This window comes from Crocuta crocuta, unplaced genomic scaffold, assembly GCF_008692635.1.
Source record: "Crocuta crocuta isolate KB4526 unplaced genomic scaffold, BGI_CrCroc_1.0 scaffold528, whole genome shotgun sequence".
NCBI lineage: Eukaryota > Metazoa > Chordata > Mammalia > Carnivora > Hyaenidae > Crocuta > Crocuta crocuta.
Window position 1 is genome coordinate 1,621,265 of NW_027530010.1, and position 21,808 is coordinate 1,643,072.

General features: G+C 45.1%; 2 protein-coding genes and 1 pseudogene across 5 annotated transcripts in view; 2 read left to right on the forward strand and 1 right to left on the reverse strand.

Moving 5' to 3' along the window:
* The window catches only part of GON4L (gon-4 like), a 70,357-nt gene extending 48,666 nt beyond the window's left edge, over positions 1-21,691 (reverse strand). The window contains exons 1-4 of one of the 3 annotated variants that reach the window (XM_077764179.1): positions 21,606-21,691; positions 21,067-21,129; positions 17,191-17,721; positions 11,729-11,920 (exon numbers count right to left, since the gene is read on the reverse strand). In XM_077764179.1, coding sequence (XP_077620305.1) covers positions 11,729-11,920; positions 17,191-17,704 — 706 coding nt within the window. In that variant the 5' untranslated portion in view covers positions 17,705-17,721; positions 21,067-21,129; positions 21,606-21,691. Of the gene's footprint in view, positions 1-11,728; positions 11,921-17,190; positions 17,722-20,139; positions 20,183-21,066; positions 21,130-21,605 lie in introns of those variants that run through there. The other 2 variants (XM_077764178.1, XM_077764177.1) reach the window with 2 other exon arrangements.
* LOC144231677 (U2 spliceosomal RNA) lies at positions 5,665-5,768 on the forward strand (annotated as a pseudogene).
* A 13-nt stretch (positions 21,692-21,704) lies between the features above and the next one.
* SYT11 (synaptotagmin 11) overlaps positions 21,705-21,808 on the forward strand; it is a 15,391-nt gene continuing 15,287 nt past the window's right edge. For both annotated transcript variants that reach the window (XM_077764183.1, XM_077764184.1), the window contains exon 1: positions 21,705-21,758. In XM_077764183.1, coding sequence (XP_077620309.1) covers positions 21,725-21,758 — 34 coding nt within the window. In that variant the 5' untranslated portion in view covers positions 21,705-21,724. The remainder of the gene's footprint in view (positions 21,759-21,808) is intronic.

Genomic DNA, 21,808 nt, shown 5'->3' on the forward strand with positions numbered 1-21,808 from the left:
AATAGCTATCTTATAAATATGGAATCAAAGTGGGGTTAAACCATCTCAGTGTCTAAATTACATCACACATATTTCTCCTCTGATTTCTGATTTTAATGTTGAATTTTTATTATGGAATATATTTGTGAGGAAAATCTAACACATTCAAATCCCAATACACTACACAATCCAAAGAAGAACAGATAATTCAATTATTTGCTATTCTGTTTTAGAAGTAATCCTTTATCTTCTAAAATACTGGGATACCACTGACTGACTCTACAAATTCTAAGGAATTGAAATTTAAAATTTTAAAAAAGGTGCCAGACTAGAAAAGATAAATAAGAAAATCTAATTTTTCCTTCCATGAGAAGGATAGAGGATGGCTAAAAACAAGACATTCCCTGAAAAATGGATCCAATGATGTAATCAACAAATTGAAAGTAAAATGCACTTAAGTGGATGAAGTCAGTAAAAATATAGGTGGGTTCTGTAGTATCACCCAAGTTGCCCTGATGTATGAAAACAGGTGCTAAACAGCCTTGTCAAACACACACCCAGGACCTCTGATTCTGGCCACAACAATGTTTTTTTTTTTTTTAACAGAGGAAAGTTCCCACCAAAAACAATGGTAAAACTATGTAAAACTACAATTTACCCTCAGACAACACAGGTTTGAACTATGCACGTCCACTTATATGTGGATTTTTTTTTTTTTTTTTTTTGCAATAAATACAGTACAGGGGTGTCTGGGTGGCTCAGTAGGTTAATCATCCAACTTCAGCCCAGGTCATGATCTCACAGTTCGTGAGTTCGAGCCCCACATCAGGATCTGTGCTGACAGCTCAGAGCCTGAAGCCTGCTTTGAATTCTGTGTCTCCTTCTCTCTTTCTGCCCCTCCCCCCTCAAAAATGAATAAACATTAGAAATATATATAAAAAGGATCCCAGATAAAGGCAAAGCGAAGAATTTTAAGATAAATCAAAGCACTAAAAAGATTAGCTATATGATAAATATAAATGAATACTGACTGGCTAACATAGTAACAATAACATCTCAAAGGTTTAAAACTTATGAAGAAGTAAAATGTAAGTAGCACAAAAGGCAGGAATAGATATTTGGAGTGAAATGGCTATGAAATTCCTGTATTGTTTTGGAAGCACACATTTCAGGTAGAATGTAATAATTTCAAAGATGCATATTGTTGGGGTACTCGCCTGGCTCGTTGGTAGAGGATATGACTCTTGATCTCAGGGTCATGAGTTCAAGCCCCAAAATGGGCACAGAGCTCACTTAAAAAAAAAAAAAAGCTTTGGGGCACATGAGTGGCTCAGTTGGTTAAGTGTCCAGCTCAGGTCATCATCTCACAGTCTGTAAATTTGAGAATTTGAGCCTCACATCGCCCTCTGTCCTGACAATGCAGAGCCTGCTTGGGATTCTCTCTCTGCCCTTTCTCTCTGTCCCTCCCCACCTGCACTGTCTCTCTCAAAACAAATAAACTTAAAACTTTTTTAAGTTTAAAAAAATAAACAACAACACATCAAATCTTGGACTGCTTTAAAAATAAAAACAGGAGGGGGCGCCTGGGTGGCTTAGTCGGTTAAGCGTCCAACTTTCGCTTAGGTCATGATCTCGCGGTTCGTGGGTTCGAGCCCCGCGTCGGGCTCTGTGCTGACTGCTAGCTCAGAGCCTGGAGCCTGCTTCAGATTCTGTGTCTCCCTCTCTCTCTGACCCTCCCCTGCTCACACTGTCTCTCTCTCTCTCTCTCCTAGAAAGAAATAAAGAAATAAAGAAATAAAAATAAAAACAGGAGGTGCCTGGGTGGCTCGTTGGTTAAGCATCCAACTTCAGCTCAGGTCATGATCTTGCACTTCGTGAGTTCATGAGTTCGAGCCCCACATCAGGTTCTGTGCTAACAGCTCAGAGCCTAGAGCCTGCTTTGGATTCTGTGTCTCCCTCTCTCTCTTCCCCTTCCCTGCTCATGCTCTGTCTCTCTCTCTCTCTCTCTCAAAAATAAACATTAAAAAAAAATTTTAAATAAAAACAAAGATGCATATTGTTAATCTATAAAGTAACACGTAAAAGAAAAAAGAATAAAAACTAAAGAACTAATAAAGAAGAAAAATAAACATATTTGATTAATGAAAAGAAGGAAAGGAGAAACAAAAAAACAAAGAAATAGGAAAACAGAAAATTCAACTTACATTACGTTAAATATAAACTCAACTTAAATATAACACTAAATATAATATTACATTAAATATCAATTCAAATTACATTAAATAGAAACAAAACATATGATCTAATTAAAAAGAAAAGATGTTCAGACTAAGTGTTTTTAAAAAAAGGCTAGGCTACACATACAAATATTTTAAATATAAAGACACAAAAAAGGTTGAAAGCAAAAGAACAAACACTATACCATGCATACACAAATATCACATACAAAGTAACCTTTAAGGCAAGAATATAAAGATAAAAGGAACATTTCATACTAATTAAATTAATTCAACAGGAAGACAAAACAATTCTAAATTCTATTATGCATCTGATAATAGAGCTTAAATATATAAAATAAAAGTTGACCGGGAAAAAAAAGGATAAAGCCACAGTCATATTTGGAGATTTTGACAAATGTCATTCAGTAACTAATTTAACAGCAGACAAAGAAATCCGTAAGGACATGAGAGATCCAAACAATATCTTTAATAAACCTGACCTTACATAGAACACAATACTTGATCTAAATGACAAGTGTCTAAATGACACCCCCAAAATACATTATTTTGGGGGGCACATAAAACAGACCATATGCTCACCAAGTCTCAACAATTTTCAAAGGTCAGGAATCAGACTCTTTGACCACAGTGGAATTAAGCAAGAAATAAATCAATTTAACTGGAAAGATCCTCAAATATTTGGGAACTATGCAGTGTATCTCTAAATCATCCATAAGTCAAAGAAAATATCATAAAGGAAATTAGAAATATTTGTAGATGAACTAAAGCAAACATATGATACATCATAGCTTGCAGAACGCAGCGAAAACAATGCTTAGAGGGAAAGTTACAACTGTGCATGTATATATTAGAAAACAATTGAAAATCTTACAAGAGGCTAGAAAAGAACAAATCAAATATAAGGTAAATTTTAGGAAGGAAATAATGAAGAACAAAAATCAATAAAACAGAAAACATAAATAGAATTTTAAAAAAGCAAGAAAGTCAGAAGTTGGTTCTTTAAAAAGATTAATAAAATTGATAAACCTCAAGCCAAACTTACCAACAAAAAAATCAGGCTTATCAACAAAAGTTTCCAATCAGATATAAAGAGGACAGGGGCGTCTGGGTGGCTCAGTCCGTTACGCACTCAACTTTGGCTCAGGTCTTGATCTCATGGTTCATGAGTTCTAGCTCCAGGTGGGTCTCTGTGCTAACAGTGCAGAACCTGCTTGGGATTCCTTCTCTCTCCCTCGGCCCCTCCCTGACACTCTCACTCTCTCTCTCAAAATAAATAAACTTAAAAAAAAATCTTAAAAATATCCCAAAATAGGGGCACTTGGCTGGCTCAGTTGGTGGAGCATGCAACTCTTAATCTGGGGGGTATGGAGTTCAATCTCCATTGGGTATGGAGATTACTTTAAAAACTAAAAAAAAGACATCCTAAAATGAGCATTTTATAAACAACTTTATATCAACAAATTTGACAGTTTAGAGAAAACATAGAAATTTCCTGAAAAACACAACTGACCAAAATGGACAGGAACAGGAAGTCTGAATAGTCCTATAATTACTAAAGATTCTAATCCATAATTTAAAATCCTTTTGACAAAGAGAACTCTAAACCTAGATAACTTCCTGGCGAATTCTTACAAAATATTTAAGAAATAAATAATAGCCTTACATAAACTCTTCCAGAGAGTAGAGAATGATGGGAAACTTCCCAATTCATTTTATAAGGCCAGTATACCAGACACCAACACATGAAAAAGACGTTATAAGAAGGAAAATTAAAGCCAGTACCTCTCATCAATAAAGACACAAAACCTTGAACCATACATCAGGAAATGGGTCCGGCAGCATATGGAAAGTCTGATACATCATGACCAAAGAGGTTCATCCCAGAAATGCCAGTTTGCTCTAACACCCAAAACCCAATCGCAATTGTCATTAGGCTTGTGCACCTAAAAACAGAGTTCTAAGTACGCAGAGCAGGGGCACCTGGGTGGGCCCGTCAGTGGAGTTCACAACTCTTGATCTCAGGGTCATGAGTTTGAGCCCCCGCTGGGTGTAGGGATTACTTGCAGGGGCCTGGGTGACTCAGCCTGTTAACCACCCGACTCTGGGTTTCAGCTCAGGTCATGATCTCATGGTTGGTGAGTTGACGCCCCCGCCAGGTTCTGTGCTGACAGCTACAGAGCCTACTTGGGATGCTCTGTCTCGCTCTCTTTATCCTCCCCCACTCGCTCTTTCTCTCTCTCAAAAGTAAGTAAACACTAAAAATAATAACAATACATAAAACCTTTAAAAAATAAAGTATACAGGGGCGCCTGGGTGGCTTAGTCGGTTAAGCGTCCGACTTTCGCTTAGGTCATGATCTCGCGGTTCGTGGGTTCAAGCCCCGCGTCGGGCTCTGTGCTGACAGCTCAGAGCCTGGAGCCTGTTTCGGTCTGTGACTCCCTCTCTCTCTGACCCTCCCCTGCTCATGCTGTCTCTCTTTCTCTCCTAGAAATAAATAAAAATTAAAAAATAAATAAATAAATAAAGTATACAGAGCTGAAACTGAGAGAACTAAAAGGAGATACAGACAAATCCCGGGTTATAGTCGGAGAGAACATTTCAGTCACAGTGACTGACAGACAGACCCTCCCCCAGGAGAAAAGTAGGAAGAGAAGAACTGAACAACGCGATCCATCGACTTGACCTGACTGACAGTGACACAACAGTGCGCCTCAAAACATCAGAATACATACTCTTTGCAAACGCATACGGAAGAGCTGCCACGGAGATTATACTCCAGGGCCGCCTGGCTGGCTCTGTCGGAGGAGCACGCAGCTCTCCATCTCGGGTTTAAGCCCCACACTAGGTGTGGAGATCACTTAAAATAAATAAATAGGCTCAGGAAAAAAAAGAAAAAAAAAGAGGGGCACCCGGGTGGCTAAGTTGGTTAAGCGTCTGACTTCAGTTCAGGTCATGATTTTGCAGTTCAAGAGTTCAAGCCCTGCGTTGGGCTCTGTGCTGACAGCTCAGAGCCTGGAGCCTCCTTTGGATTCTGTCTCCCTCCCTCTGTCCCTCCTCCATTCATATTCTCTCTCTCTCTCTCTCTCTCCCCTCAAAAATAAATAAAACATTAAAAAAATTAAAAAAAAAGAGATTACATTCTGGGCCATAAAATAAACCTCAAAAAACAGAAAAAGAATGAAATGATATAAAATATGACCTGAACTCAAAGAGAATTAAATTAGAAATCAGTAACAGAGAGATAGCTAGAAATTCTCCAAATATTTAGAAATAAAACTACACACTTCTAAATAATCTGTGGGTCAAACAAGACACCCCAAAGGAAATTAGAAAATACTGTCAACTGAAGTTAATGAAATTTAACATATCAAAATTTGTGGGGCCCAGCTAACACATGTGTTTAACAGGAAAGGGACACACTTTTTTTATTTATTTAATAATAATAATCACTTCTTGGCCTTTTGGCTAAGATCATGTGTAGTATTTATTTAATAATAAATACTATTATTAAAAAATAAGAAAAGTCTCAAATCGGTGATCTGAGCTTCCTTAAGAAACTAGAAAAAGACCAAATTAAACCCAAAGCAAGGAGAAAGAAAACAGACAATAGCAAAAATCAATGAAATAGAAAACAGAAGGGGCACCTGGGTGGCTCAGTCAGTTAAGCGTCCGACTTCAGCTCAGGTCATGACCTCAAGGTTCGTGGGTTCGAGCCCTGCTTCGGGCTCTGTGCTGACCGCCAGCTCAGAGCCTGGAGCCTGTTTCAGTCTGTGTCTCCCTCTCTCTCTGACCCTCCCCTGCTCACGCTGTCTCTCTCTCTCTCTCAGAAATAAATTAAAAACATTAAAAAAAAAATAGAAAACAGGAAAATAGAGAAATTAATGAAATCAAAAGCTTGTCCTTTAAAGAGCTGACTACTGAAAACCACCCAGCCAGAGTGATTCAGAGACACCAATCACCAGTATCCAGAATAAAAGAACAACATCGCTGCAGGCCCTACAGATCCTAGAAAGAGAACAAAGGAATATTATGAAAATACTTGTGCAATAAACTTGACAAGGTAGATGAAACAGACAAATGCCTTGAAAGATACCAACTGTACGGGCACCTGGGTGGCTCAGTTGGTTAAACATCTTTGACTCAGGTCATTATCTCACAGTTCATGGGTTCAAGCTCTGTGGGCTCTGCACTGGCAGCACAGAGCCTGCCTGAGATTTCTCTCTCTCTCTCTCTCTGCCCCTCACCAGCTCATCATATTCACTCTCTCTTTCAAAATAAATAAACAAAGAAAAACAGGAAGAAGTAACACCAATTCACACACTCTTCCAAAAACACAAAAAGGGAACACTTAACAACTCAGCATGACCTGATGTCAAACTATACAAGGACAGTACAAGAGAACTGACACCACAGACACAAAAATCCTTAAAATATTAGCAAATCAAATCCAGCAATATGTAAAAAGGTTAATATATCATGAGCAAAAGGTGTGGTTTACCCCAAAAATGAAAATTGCTTTGAAATTTGAAAATGAATTCGTATAATTCACCACATCAACAGATCAAAAACAAAAACAAAATAAGAAAATCTCAATAGATGCAGAAAAAGGTTTTCACAAAGTCCAACATCAATTCACCATAAAAACTCTCAGCAACTGGGAACAGTGGAGAACCTCCTCGATCCCGTACACCACAGCCACAAACCACCCGCACATCCACGGTGAAAAACACAACGCAATCTGCTGAGACCAGGAACACAGGAAAGAGGACCCCTGTCACCGCTTGTCCTTACGGCTGGGCCGAAGGTCCAGCCAGGGCATGGTCATGGGGGACTGGCCAATGGAGAGGGAGAGGAAGAGGAAGAGGGAGGGAGCTATAAAGGGAAGAAGAGGAAGGAAGAGAAAGGAAGAAAGGAAAGACATACGAACTGGAAAGGAAGGCAAAAAAAAAACAAAAAAAAACAAAAAAAACTTGTTCTCAGAAGACATAATTACCTCTGTAAAAAACTGCTAAAGAATCTATAAAGTAGGGGCGCCTGGGTGGCTCAGTCAGTTAAGCGTCCGACTCTTGATTTCAGCTCAGGACACGATCTCACTGCACTGTGAGCTTGGAGCCTGCTTGTGAGTCTCTCTCCCCTTCTCGCTCTCAAAACAAATACTCTTTAAAAGCAAAACAATATATATATATAAAGTATATACAGCTGATAAATGAATTTATAGCAAGGTCACAAGATTTACTGATATACCCAAGCCTACTCTATCTATATATTGACAACAAACTGAAAGTTGAAAGGAAAAACTGACGTTAGCATAAAAAAATATGTGTTTCATACATCTAAATTATAGGTGAAAAACGTATATGGCAAAACTACAAAATACTGCTGAGAGAAATTTTTAAAGACCTCAATTACTAGACGTACCTTGTCCATGGATTAGTAGCCTCAATACTGTTAAGATGGCAACTTTCCCAAATTGATCCACAGATTCATTACCATCAGTATTTCAGCAGATGTTTTTGAAGAAAATGACAACCCAATTCTCAAACTGACATGGAAATACAAAGGCCCTAGAATAGCTCAATAACCTTGTTTTAAAAAAGCAGGGGGCACCTGGGTGGCTCAGTGGGTTAGGTGTATGACTCCGGCTCAGGTCATAATTTCATGGTCCATGAGTTCGAGCCCTGCGTCGGGCTCTGTGCTGACAGCTCAGAGCCTGGAGCCTGCTTCGGATTCTGCGTCTCCCTCTCTCTCTGCCCCTCCCCGGCTTGTGCTTTCTCTCTCTCTCAATCTCCCTCTCTCTCAAAAATAAACATTAAAAATAAATAAAAAATAAAAATAAAAACAAAAAGGACAAAGGTGAAGACTCAAACTACCTGATTTCGACATTTGCTATGAAGTTATACTGAGCAGGCCTGTGTGGTGTTGGTGAAAGTTTAGACACACAGATCAGTCGGACATAACAGAGTCCAGAAAAGACCATGCTAATATGGCCAAGTGACTTTTTCACATAAGTGCAAAGGTAATTTTTTTTTAATTTTTATTTATTTTTGAGAGAGAAAAAGAGACAGAGTGCAAGTGGGGGAGGGGCAGAAAGAGGGGGAGACATGGAATCCGAAGCAGGCTCCGGGCTCCGAGCTGTCAGCACAGAGCCTGATGTGGGACTCGAACTCACAAACCACGAGATCACAATCTGAGCCAAAGTCAGATGCTTAACCGACTGAGCCACCCAGGCGCCCCATGTGCAAAAGTAATTTAATGGAGAAAGCAATATTTTCCAAAAATAGTGCTGAAATCAATGAATATCCACATGCAAGAGAGTCTCAAATACACCCCATACACAATACAAAAATTAACTCAACGTAGATCATACACCTAAATGTCACATGTAAAACCACACAACTTGCAGAAAAGAAACTTTGTGACCTCAGATTGGGCAGACTTTCTTTTCTTTTTAAAATCTTTATTTTTTTTTTTTAAGTAAGCTTTACTCCCAATGTAGGGCTCAACCTCACAACCCTCTTGAGATCAAAAGTCTCAAGCTCCCCCAAGTGAGCCAGCCGGGCGCCCCAGGATTAGGCACCGCTCCTTGATGTGACAGCAAAACGATGCTCCACAAAAGTAAACCCGCGAGGCCCCCCCGTAGCTGATACTAAAACAATGTGAGCAAAACAATGACAGGAGCGCACTGCAACTCAAACAACAAAAGACACCTCTGAGTCCGTACTCACAGGAAACTCGAAAAAATAAATAAATAANCGTGAGCAAAACAATGACAGGAGCGCACTGCAACTCAAACAACAAGACACCTCTGAGTCCGTACTCACAGGAAACTCGAAAAAATAAATAAATAATGGAGAAGGGACAGGTCTTCTTTAAAGTTTACTTATTTACTTTGAGGGAAAGAGAGTGAGAGCGTGTGTGAGCAGGGGAGGGGCAGACAGAGAATCCCGAGGAGGCTCTGCACTATCAGCAATGAGCCCAACACAAGGCTCAAGCTCATGACCTCATGAGCTGTGAGATTATGACCTGCCTGAGCCCAAGTCGAGAGTCGGCCGCTTCACTGGCTCAGCCGCGCGGGTGCCCCGGGCAGCTCTTCTTTACAGAAAATCCCAGTGAATAAACGTGGAAGAAGGGAGGGAAATAAGGCACCGCCGTCAGAAGAACACAGGAACGCGGCCTCGGCAGCGCCGTCAGCTGAACACCGGACGTCGGCGCAGGTCACCAGCTCGTGGTCTGTGAGTCTGAGCCCCACGACAGGCCCTGGGCTGTCCGCACGGAGCCTGCTTTGGATCCTGTGATCCTCCCTCTCTCTGCCCCTCCCTTGCTGGCTCTCTCTCTCTTTCAAAATAAATAAGCTAACTTAAAACACACACACACACGGTAATAACTGTACAGGCAATCCACCAGTGGATGCCAAAATTAGTGGGCAAAAGTTTGAGGAAAAACAGGATAGATGCATAATTTTAAAGTACCTCCTGCAAGACGTGTAGTGATTGCAAAAGGAATAAAGGCAAACAAGAGAACGATGAACTAGGGGCGCCTGGGTGGCTTAGTCGGTTGAGCGTCCGACTTTCGCTCAGGTCATGATCTCGCGGTTCGTGGGTTCGGGCCCCGCGTCGGGCTCTGTGCTGACTGCCAGCTCAGAGCCTGGAGCCTGTTTCAGAGTCTGTGACTCCCTCTCTCTCTGACCCTCCCCTGCTCACGCTGTCTCTCTCTCTCTCTCTCTCCTAGAAATAAAATAAAAATTAAAAAAAACAATGAACTAACGTTTCACCAAGTATAATCTACAGATGGCCCACAAACACACAAGAATATTCCTCAGGGAAATGCAAATGAAAACCAGGAGAAAATACACCCACCGGAACAGATAAAATCCAAAGTGTGACGGCAGCTGGCACGGAGGTGGATCAGCTGCGAATCTCACGCGCCGCTGGTGGGAGTGTAAAACGGTACGGCCACGCTGGGACAGGGCTCGGCACTTTCTTACAAAGTTAAACATGTACCATAAGCCCCAGCAATGACACTCCCAGTTACTTAATCAAGAAAAATGAAAATTTATGTCTATCAAAGACCCACACCTGAATAGCAGCTTCAGGCAAAACCTGGAAACAACCCAAATGCCCATCAACCGGTGAACAGGTCAACAAATTGCAGCACGTCATCGGGACAAAGGAACAAGCATGAATGACTGTCAAAGGCATCAGACTAGGTGAAAGATACCAGAGGCCCGAGACTCTGTACCTGTGACACCGCATGCACAACAACGCCGCAGAAAATGGGAACCTCCTAGGACAGAAGGGAGACCAGCAGGTGAGAGGGGAACGAGAGCTGTCGCAGGGAGAGAAATGTCCCACTTGCTGATGGTGGCAGCAGTTACATAATTTTTTTTAATTTTTAAAAAATGTTTATTTATTTTAAGAGAGAGAGCTTGAGCAGGGAAGGGGCAGAGAGAGAGAATCCCACGCAGGCTCCACAGTCAGCGCAGGGACCAACATGCAGCTCGATCACACAACCGTGAGATCATGACCCGCATGGAAATCAAGGTCAGACACTTAACCGACTGGGCCACCCAGGCTCCCCTAGAAGTCTTTATTCACTTGTCTGTATGTGTTATAATTAGTAGTAAAAAAATACAATATTTAGAATAAATGAATAAAGACTTCTAGGGGAGTCTGGGTGCCCCAGTCAGTTAAGCATCTGATTTTGGCTCAGGTCATGATCTCATGGTTCATGAGCTCGAGCCCTGCATCGGACTCTGTGCTGACAGCTCAGAGCCAGGAGCCTGCCTCGGATTCTGTGTCTGCCTCTTTCTCTGCCCCTCTCCGGTGCATGCGCTCACAAACACACTCTCTCTCGCTCTCTCAAAAATAAACAAACATTTAAAAATATTTTTTTACATACAATATTTCAAAAAAATATAAGGAGGAAAAAAATATATATAAGGAGGCCTCATCCTATGACCCAGCAAATCCACCCAAGGAGAATCCAGGGCAGACGTTCGCCCAAAGATCCACAGCTGGAATGTTCATGGCAGCACCATTCAGAGTATCCTGCAACCAGAAACGATCCTAATGCTCAGTAACAGCTGACTGGATAAAGAAAGCCTAGAACGCTCGAACAAGATACTACACAGCAATGAAAACGAACAATCCATAAGTACACGCAGCAACGGGAGCCAACTGCTAACACGAGAACACAGGTGGAAAACGGCAGTCACAAGACACATACACACGACTCCACTCATAAAGTACAAAACAGGTGAACCAGCTGCTGCCGGAAGTCAGAGCGGTGGTCCCGCAGGGGTGGGGTGCTGGTATAACTGAAAGGGAGGACCCTGGGTACAGGTCTGTTCTTGAGCCAGTTCCTGCCTGCATGGCAGTTTTCAATCTCTGAAATTCAGTGAACTTGGATATCCTAAGATATGTGCAGTTTTCTGCATATTGTGCTTCATATGATGCTTCAATAGAGAGGAGGATTTTTTTAGTTAAAAAGAAGAGAAACACAAAGCCTACCCATCGGGATGAAGAGCCCGCCATCCTCTGTCTCATCCTCAGCTTGCGGAGCTAGAGTCCCAAGCGGCTTCTCTTGAGGGCAGGCACAGACATGTGATGGAGGGGACTTCGCAGGCAGGGCTCCCGGTTTTGCAGGGTGGGCGCCGAGCGGCAGCGAAGGCATCTCCCCTCCAGAGTGCAACTGAGGTTTTCCTGGAAGAATCACAAGCGTTGCTCCACACTTTGCCCAATCTCAATCATACCAGGTTGCAGAAATCAGCATTTTGTTATAAAGTCCTCTTCCGCTGGCTCATGTCATTAATGATGCACGTACCACATAGGTTTCCTCTCTCTTAAAGACAGTATCCTGAGAAATCAAAGCTCAGATCCAATTTACTCATCTAATGTCAGGGAGATGAACCCGATAACTGCTAACGGCTTTCTTCTTCTAATAAGCTTTAAGCCATGCATTTTTCCCCCCATGGAGAAATCAGAACCATAATTGTGAGGTGGGGGGTGTTATAATTCTGATGACAAAGGGACATTTTATATGGACGATCATTAACACCACGTTTAATCCCTATAAATGATATCCATTACAAAATGTCCTGAACTTTCTGACTGTAAATTTTACAGAGCAGTAGAATAAGAACCATCAAATTATAAATACACGGTTGGTTCTACGGTGCACTAGACAACTTTCTCTTCTCACCTCAGCTCTCCAAGAGTGCTAGCTTGCTTTCTTCTGGGGAAGATGGGGCATGTAAGAAGCAAAGCACCCACGTTGTATCAAAATAAGCATGAGAGCCAAGTTGCCGTGTGTTGGAACACACGCAGGCTTGGGTGCAGGGTATCTGCAGACCGTACGCAGGACTGCCGAAGAGTGACTGCCTGCTTCTAAGACAAAAACCTGGGCTCAAGAGGACAGAGGGAAAGGGTGCCTATCTCTTCACTATGCATTCTCTGTATTTATGAATTTTTTCTGGTTTGTGTATGACACAGTCAGAAACTTTTTTCAGGGTGCCTGGGGGGCTCCGTCGGTTAAGCATCCGACTTCGACTCAGGTCACGATCTCAGTTTGTGAGCTCAAGCCCTGGGTCGGGCTCTGTACTGACAGCTCAGAGCCTGCTTTGGATCCTCTGTCCCTCTCTCTCTGCCCCTCCCTAGCTCGCGCGCTCTTTCTCTCTCAAAATTAAATGAACATTTTTAAGAAATCCATTAAGAAGGTAGATATCATTAAAAAAAATTTTTTTTCAAAGACAGATCAGGTTGTTTGTCACTGAGCTCCACCCAAAGTAGCCTCTATACTCTAGGCTACTACCTCATCAACATGGCCACTTTCAACTGGTGTACAAAGGATTTTAAACTGGACCACCCTCCCCACTCCAACAAAGAAAAAAAAGCTTAAATTTTATATTAAGCATGAATCAATCTGTGACTGCGTTTACTCTTCAATCTTCCGCCCTCCACTTCTGGAGCCCATGATTAGTCGACATGTCAAAACATCTAGGGCTTTTGCTGTAACACGGATTGGACAAGAAGTCATGTCCTAAGTCCATTAAATCACAAGTTCCTCTCAGTCAAATATCTTAGAAAAGAGAACTCCACTCAAGAGCACAGCATAGCACTCTAATTTTTCTTTTTAATGTTTATTTTTGAGAGAGAGCGAGCATGTGTGGGGAGGGGCAGAGAGAGAGAGACAGACAAACAGAATCCAAAGCGCGCTCCAGGCAGGCTCTGAGCTGTCAGCACAGAGCCCGCTGCGGGGCTCAAACTCACGGACCACGAGATCATGACTTGAGCTGAAGTCAGCTGTTTAACCGACTGAGCGACCCAAGCACCCCAACACAGTGTTCTTATTTGATCAACAATCTTCAACAATTTTTAGAATTAATGCCAACATTTTTAAAACTGATCCAACATATAAGACGTTTTAAACAAACAGAAGCTCACTTTGGCAGCTAGTTTCTGTTGATAGTTTGACTGCCGAGAACACACCTGGAACTGCTCTCACACGGTCCCTACGGTTTATCAGCTACACCAGTCTCTACACAGAGAAGTTGTTCCTTTACTTTTTCTCTTTTATTTTTTTAGTTTTAGTTATTTATGTAATCTCTACACCCAACAAAGGACTCAAACCCACAACCCCAAGGTCAAGAGTCACACTCTTCCAACTGAGGCAGCCAGACACCCCAAAAATGTTCCTTTTCTACTACCCAATCATGTTGCTTCTCAACTTAACTCTCCTCTCAGAACCCCGCAGGACCCCCACTTTCCCTTTCCTCCGTCCCCGGGCTAGAGGCCGAAAGCACCTTGAAACGGAAGCCAAGTGGGTAAGAGAGAGAAGGGAAAGCCTCACACAGAGCACATCGGTAACGTGTTTACAGCCAGCCTAAGAACTGTGAATCAATAACATGAAAATAATTCGCTGAGAAGCACACAATTATAAGCCGAAATCTGCCGAAGTTAATCATTTTTAGAAAACAAGAAAAACCATGAATAGAAATTAGGTTACGTAAATCAATTTTGAAAGAACAATTAAAATTCTGGGGGGAAAAGAAAGACGCCAGGGTGGGGGGGAATCTGTTAGCACAGGCAGCAGTGCAGAGAGGGCTCAGTCATGAGCACCTGCAGCCCAGTAACAACTTAGCAGGTGCACCGACTGTAACAACTCCTGTAACAACTGGCTGGTCCAGGAGCCTGGGACACGTGTTCTGAAAGCCCCCAGGGTTGCCGCCCCTCCCCCACCCCGCAGTACTGAACCTCAGATTCTATGTTTTCCCCATACATACCTATGGTAGTTTAGTCTACAAATCAGGCAGGGCGATTACCAGTAACTAATAATAGAACGATCAGAACAACATCCCTAGAAAGTTACGTGGTGAATGTGCTCCCCCCTCTCACAACATCTCCCTGGCCTGTACTCACTGTCTAGTGACGCCGTGCAGTGGTGAAATGCCTACATGAGGAGAGGATGTGAGGGGAGTGCCTCGGCCTGGTGACGCAGCCTTAGGCCACTACTGACCTTCTGACGACAGTACGTCAACAGGGTCATCTCCCTCCAGACCCCGGCTGATTGCGGATAACTGAAACTACGGATAAAGAAGAACTACCACACTTCAACCCAGATTTTTTTGTTTTTGTTTCATTTTTATGTAATCCCTCCACCCAACATGGGGCTTGAACTCACAACCCCAAGATCAGGAGTCACAGGCTCTACTGCCTGAGTCAGCCAGATGCCTCTGCACTGAATTTTAGCAGTAATTACTCTGGGTAGGTAAGATTGTGGGTGATTTTTATTTTCTACTTTAAATTTTTCAGTATTTTTTAAAATGCACATGTATGAGTTTTTAATCTGTTTTGTACATTGTATTTCCTTTTTGAGTTTTTTTAAGTTTATTTAGAAAGAGACCTCATGCACACGAGAAGAGAGAGAGTGTGCATGGGGGAGGAGTAAAGAGAGAGAAGAGAGAATCCCAAGCAGGCTCTGCACTGTCAACACAGAGCTGAGCACAGAGGACTCTCACAAAGCGTGAGGTCACTGCCTGAGTCAAAATCAAGAGTCAGACGCTTAGTCAACTGAGCCACCCAGGCACCCCTTGTATGTTACATTTGTATTTAGCAAAAAATTAAAAAAAAAAAATTACCTGGGGGGAGAAAAAGGACCCTGGATAGACACTCATGAGGTCCTTTTGTTTCCGAGTGTTGCTCGTACACACAGCTCAGTAAAGGGCGAGGTGGTAGAATCCACTTTTAACTCATGAGGAGGAGTGGATTACAGATACTCCGAAACAACGAACGTTTACGCCATTCTTCTGCACCTGGACGTCTGCAAACTAACCCCTGGAAACATCTGCGGATCCCACTCCCCAACAGCGGACGACTCTGAAGCCCTGACTCCCGTACCCTCTCCAGGTCCCCTGCCTTCACGTCACCAACACACCCAAGCCTTGAAGGAGACATCTCGGTGGCCCTGCTGCCCCCGGGGCCGCGTCCGCCCTCCCGCTGCAGAGCAGACACCGCCGCCCCCTCCCCCCTCACCACACCTCCTCGGTCCGAAACTGCCCTGCGCCCTCTCGCGGACAAGCCTCCTTCCCTGGACTCGGCCTCTCTCTTCTCCAGTTGTCCCTCTCGGCCACCTTCTTCCCCAGCCTCAGGCTGTCCACTCCCTCCACGTGCCTTTCCACCAAGAAGCACAACTCACACTTTGAACACTTCTACTCCCCCATCTCACCAAACTCCCATCTCAGATTGTTTCTTAGCTGGACGGGCCACGTCCCCTCGGGCAGCACACACCGAAGAGCGAACTCCTCTCCAAGCGCCCCAAAGCCTGCGCCTGGAAGATGTGCGTCCCCGCCCCGAGGGCAGCGAGCTGAAATGATGCCAGTCTCTGAGCAAGACTAATCCTTCCTTCTGATGTCTCTAGGGTACGCCCTTTCTTCTGGCCTCACCGGCACATCCCAGATCGACCCTCTGTAAGGTCTCATGGGGCGGCCAGCAAGGCTCTGTGTCGTCCGCACCCACACTGCCCCTGGGCTGCTACACACCCACACAAACAGCACCTGTGCAGGACTGCGGAACCTCTGGGGAACCGCGGAACCCCCGGGAGACTGCAGAACCCCTGAGGGACCGCGGAACCCCCGGGGGACTACAGAACCCCTGAGGGGCTGCGGATTCTCTGGGGGACAGCGGAATGTGCCACTCCATCTCCGCTCCTTCCCCACTCTATGGAACCCCACCAACCCAGCCAGTCCCAATTTCAAAACTCCAAATGACCCGTACCACACACCCCAGCGTCCACACAGTGCCCTCAACTGCTCCAAATGAATGATGTGTTTATGTCTTGTCTTCCCAGCTACCCTGGAAAGAAGCTTCCTGAGGAGAGAACTATGCCTTCGGCTCCTCTTACTTAGGAACCTAAGGAGAAGGTCCAATGCTTGAGCATGAAAAACAAAGCCCTTCACAGTCTACACACAATCTACCTCCCGGAAAACTTCTCTCACTTCATCCAAGCAACCACGCCACCATCCTCTTCCGCCTGGGCGCCTACTGCTCTTGGCCTAAGATACCCCCTGCCACCATCTGTTAAACTGCAACGCCGTCCCTCAAGGTTTCTGTCATCTCTTCAGAGCCCCGCCCAGTGTCCCAGGCAGTAGTGTCTCCTTTCGAGCCGCGGCCTCTCCTCCACAAGCCCCACTGCACGGACACCCACCAAATCACAAAAGGCCACACATGGCTCACCCCTCCGAACATGGAAGAAGAGAAAGTTCAGGAAAGGACACAAGAGGGGCTAGGGGAGGGAGGGAGGAAGTCTCCACCCACTCCTAAGGTTCACTGCCGACCCCCAGGGGCCCCCCAGTCCCGATCCCATCCTGGGTCAGTATCCCCTTTCAGAAACAGCGCTTTGTAGAGGGACTGCAGGGAGGACAGTGGCCGAGTAGCACCGACAAGGGAAACGCCGCCCAAGACCTTTCATATCTTACCTCCTTCCTCCTTGACTTCTTCACTAGGCTCTCCGGGAAAAGGCTCCTTTGTAACAGGATGATCAGCTCTGTCTTCCTGGGGACCTGGCCCAGGCCTGAGTGCGATCTTCTTCCCTCTCCTTGAGCCAGGGGCCGGGACCTTTCCTTTTCCAGTGTGTACAGTAAGGGGCTGGGAAGACTCCGAGGAAGGCAGGGCGGTTCCCTGAGAGGCGGCCGCGTCAACAGCTCCCAGAACTGGCGCGTGTGCGCCCTGAGTGAGCACCCTGGAGCTCGAGGGTGGCTCCGCCTCGCCAAGCTGATCCCCGGCCTCCTGGGCGGACTGCACCTGGAGGCCGGCCGCTCGGCCATGACTTGGTCCCCCAGAGAGCGGCGCTGACCCCAAGTCTTTCACCTGCTCAGACACTGGTCTAACAGCGGACTCCAGGTCTAGGTCCTCTTCGTCCTGGCTGCCCTGGTGCTGTGGCGACTCGGTCACCGTAGTCCTTCTCTTCTTACAGGGCAACATTGTACACATCCCACCCGTGTCCCATCCTGAAAGGAGAAAAGCAAGTTCCTATCGCTTTCGTACTGATTAATGATAACAGCATTTCTTCAAGTACCTTTCCACCTATTCATGTTCGGTCAGGGACACAGTACTTTATACCAAATGTATTAGATGGGAGAGGAGCGACCGCGGTCGGAGTGCCAGGTTCAAATCCCACCTCCATCACAGATGAGCATGTTATCTTGGCCGAGCAACTTATCCTCTCTATCCTTCAGTTTCCTCAACTGTGAAAGAGAATACCTGTCCTTACCTCACAGGGTTGCTCTAAGAATTAAACAGGAAGTGAACAGTAAACGTCAGCGATCATTACTATCAGGGAGGTAGAACAGCATGATGCCAAGAGCAAAGTGTGCAGTCAAACTGTCTGCGTTTGTTTCCCAAGTCAGTTTCTCTCCAACTTCCTGTAACTGCCTAACTTACTTAACCTGAACCTCGAGTTTCTTCAGCTATAAAGTGAAATAAAAATAGGGGCACCTGGTGGCTCAGTCGATTAAGCATCCAACTTCAGCTCAGGTCATGATCTCACAGTCTGTGGGTTCAAGCCCCGCATCGGGCTCTGTGCTGACAGCCAGCTCAGAGCCTGGTGCCTGTCTTCGTATTCTGTGTCTCCCTCTCTCTGCCCCTCCTCCCCTGCTCATATTGTCTCTCTCAGAAGTTTAAAAATAAATAAATAAATGAGTGTATACAAAGTGAAATAAAAATAACATCTACATCATTAAATATTAATTTATTACATCAAAAATGTTTGCTATCGCTGTTTTCACAAACAGGTAGTTCCATCGACAGAAACCATCCAAAAGCAAGGTGTGGGGTTTTTTTTAAAAAGTTAGGCTATATTAACAGAAATTCTGTCTTGAAAACAAGAGAGTCCTACTATNTCCCCTGCTCATATTATCTCTCTCTCAGAAGTTTAAAAATAAATAAATAAATAAATGAGTGTATACAAAGTGAAATAAAAATAACATCTACATCATTAAATATTAATTTATTACATCAAAAATGTTTGCTATCGCTGTTTTCACAAACAGGTAGTTCCATCGACAGAAACCATCCAAAAGCAAGGTGTGGGGTTTTTTTTAAAAAGTTAGGCTATATTAACAGAAATTCTGTCTTGAAAACAAGAGAGTCCTACTATTCTCTATGTTGTTACTTTTCAACTCTTGGCCTCAATTCCAGTTTTCACATCCCAAGGGCAACAGTAACTTAAACTGGAGAGTATCTTCTTTTAGGTTCTTACAGCACCTGTTTGTAAATCGCTTTTACAGTATCTATCGCTTTTGTTATTCTCGTCTGTCTCCTTCCCCTCTCTCCTTCCCTCAAAACTACGTGCTCTTTGAGGAAAAGAATTCTTTCACCTAGTACCCCTAGTACTTGCCAGGGTGCACCTACTGGATACTCAATGAATGCTCCCTGAAGACACGAAGAAATGAAAGAAAGAGAGCATGAACTTCCAAACCTCCCATCCCAAGCTTATTCTATGCAGCATTTGGACCACGAGTTAAGCACCGTATGGAAAATGACTGCATCTTTCTACCCAGAAAAACTCTACTTTCAATAAAATAGGTCCAAGAACAAAATCGGTTGGTTGCCTGGTGTTCCTCGGGCAGTGCTCAAGCCAAGTCTGAAGGCCCATCCATCAGGGCACTACACTGAAAGCCTGGACCAAAGGACTAAGAAAGTTCTCTTTCCGAGTCTGAACTGTAAGGTTATTTTAAACCGCCCTAATCCGGGGGCGCCGGGTTGGCCCAGCCAGTGAAGAGCGGGACTCTTGATGTCGAGGTTGTGAGTTGGGATTACTGAAAATAAGTAAAGTAAAAACTTTTAAAAAAATAAACAAAATAAACTTCCCTAATTCAGTTTCTCCCGGCACCAGGAAAGAACCCCATCCCCACCCCCAAGTCGGCTGACGTCCTTTTCTTAGTTATTAAAGCCTCCGTGGACCCCCGTGCGGGAGGTGGGGAGTCGCTAAGAGGCGGAGCGGGCGCAGCCTGCAAGAGCCCGTTTCAGAGATGAATGACAGGCTCAGAAAAGAAAAACAAGGACGGAAGGAAGGCAGCTTCTCGTCCAAGTCAGCCGCGCGCAGAGCCGGGCTCCAGGCACTTCGAACGCAGCAGCCCTAAAAAGGGCCCCGCTTTGGGAACTGGAGCCACCCTAACAGGGTCGATGGACGCGACTCCCGGGGCAGCGCCAGCGCGGGCCGCTCGGGGGAAGAGACATCACCAGGGGGTCCGGGGTGCGCTTCCCACCGCGGCGCCGAGCGCCGGCCGCGGCCCCCACGCCCAGCCGGGCACCTTCGCGCCCCACCTTCGGTCTCGCACCCCACGCCGGCCCTCAGGCCCGACCCCTCGGCCCGGACGTCCCACCTGCCTCTTCCCGCCCCACCGCACGCGCCCCGCCGCCCTCACCAGCCGGCCAGATCCCGCGGAAACCCAACTCCGCTCCCGCCGGAAGTCAGCCAACGGCAGCCACTGACGTGCGCGCCCCCGAGCCGCGGTGCGCGGCGCCAGGGCGCCAAGGAGCATGCGCCAACCTGCAGGCGCCATGCTAGGTGCGGGCGGACCGAAGCCGGCGCGTCAGCTGTCGGCGAGAGACGTTACAGGAATGCCTGCCTCTGAGCTGTCCCACTCAAAACAAAACCGGGGACTGCAATTCAGTGGCTTAGGCTGACATCTGTCTAATCCTTCTCGCCGCGAGATACCTGGAATCGGGACCGAGGAAATGGCGAACTCATAAAATTGCAGAAAGAGGACTCCCTGGCTTACAAATAGTGCGGTTTCCCGAATAAAGCGAAGGCAGTCTGGGACTCAATCCACAGCGATTTATTCATGTTTGTATCATGCTCTTCATCTCACAAAATGCTTTCACTTACGTTGTCATAGGTGATTTGATTGTCACAAACCCGATGGGACAATGGATATTCTACCTCCCAATTTACACAGAACAGAAATTTCTGGCTCAGCTGGGAAGGTGGTTTCACAAAGACACAGATATCAAGGGGAATCGGGCATCCAAACTCTAGCTTTTAATGCCATGATCCAGTGCCCGGGAAGGTGCCTGCGGCAGAGTCGGTGTTCGTTAATTCAATACATGGGTTTTGAATGATTCCTAGACCCATGTTCTTTCCACTTTTCTAGAAGGACAGAATGTGGAAACTGTTAAAACCCATTCAACTGTCTCAATTTACAGGTGAAGCATCAACAAATATTTATGCATTTAAATAATTTGCCTTGATCCTGTCTGTAAACAAGATGAAAGCATCCACAGCCAAAAGGACCGAAATTGAGGTAATCATGGAGATTAATGCCAGTAGTCTATAACCTGAATCACTCTACCTCTCCCAAATGCCAAGGAAGTCTCCAGAAGCTTGGAGTGTCGTCTGTGTCCTGTTTTTCAACCTGCAGAACACATAAATCTGTTGGTTTGCTGCTCGCTCTGCCTTTCTCCCCCGCTCCAGCCCCCCCCATCAGCCCTAAGCACTTGAAGCTGTTGGAAGAGAAATACCCAACGCCTTTGACATACAAGCCTTAAAAACAACAACAAAAAACGCTTTAATTTACACTCCACAAAATCCATCCATAGATGGATTGTAGAATTTTGCTTCTACGATTATTCCCAGTAACTTTTCAGTTATGCAACCAGCACTTGGTTTCGTGTTTAATCAGAGCTTCCGAAGTTTAAGAAAGCTCCCATAATAACCTTTAGCGGTCTCCGATACTTATAACAATAATGGCAAACGATACTGAAATACAGGCAGGACAGAATTCTCTTTTTCCAAAATTCCGGAGTCCCTGTCATCCAGAACATTCTGCCGCGATATTAAGCGCCGGGAACCGGAATCACGGGATCTACAGGACCTCAGATGAAAATGTACCTGCACTTCTAGTTCGGGCCGCGGGGCTTCTCGCCTGAGGGACCCGCAGCCCGCGGGTGGGCGGGGTCTCACTCCCAAGAAATCCCGGCGACNTTACAGCAGTAGCCTCTGATTACGACATGGCTGAGATCACCAATATCCGACCCAGCTTCGGTAAGGAGAGCCGGGGAACCCAAGCCTGGGCCAGTGGCAACCCCGCGAAG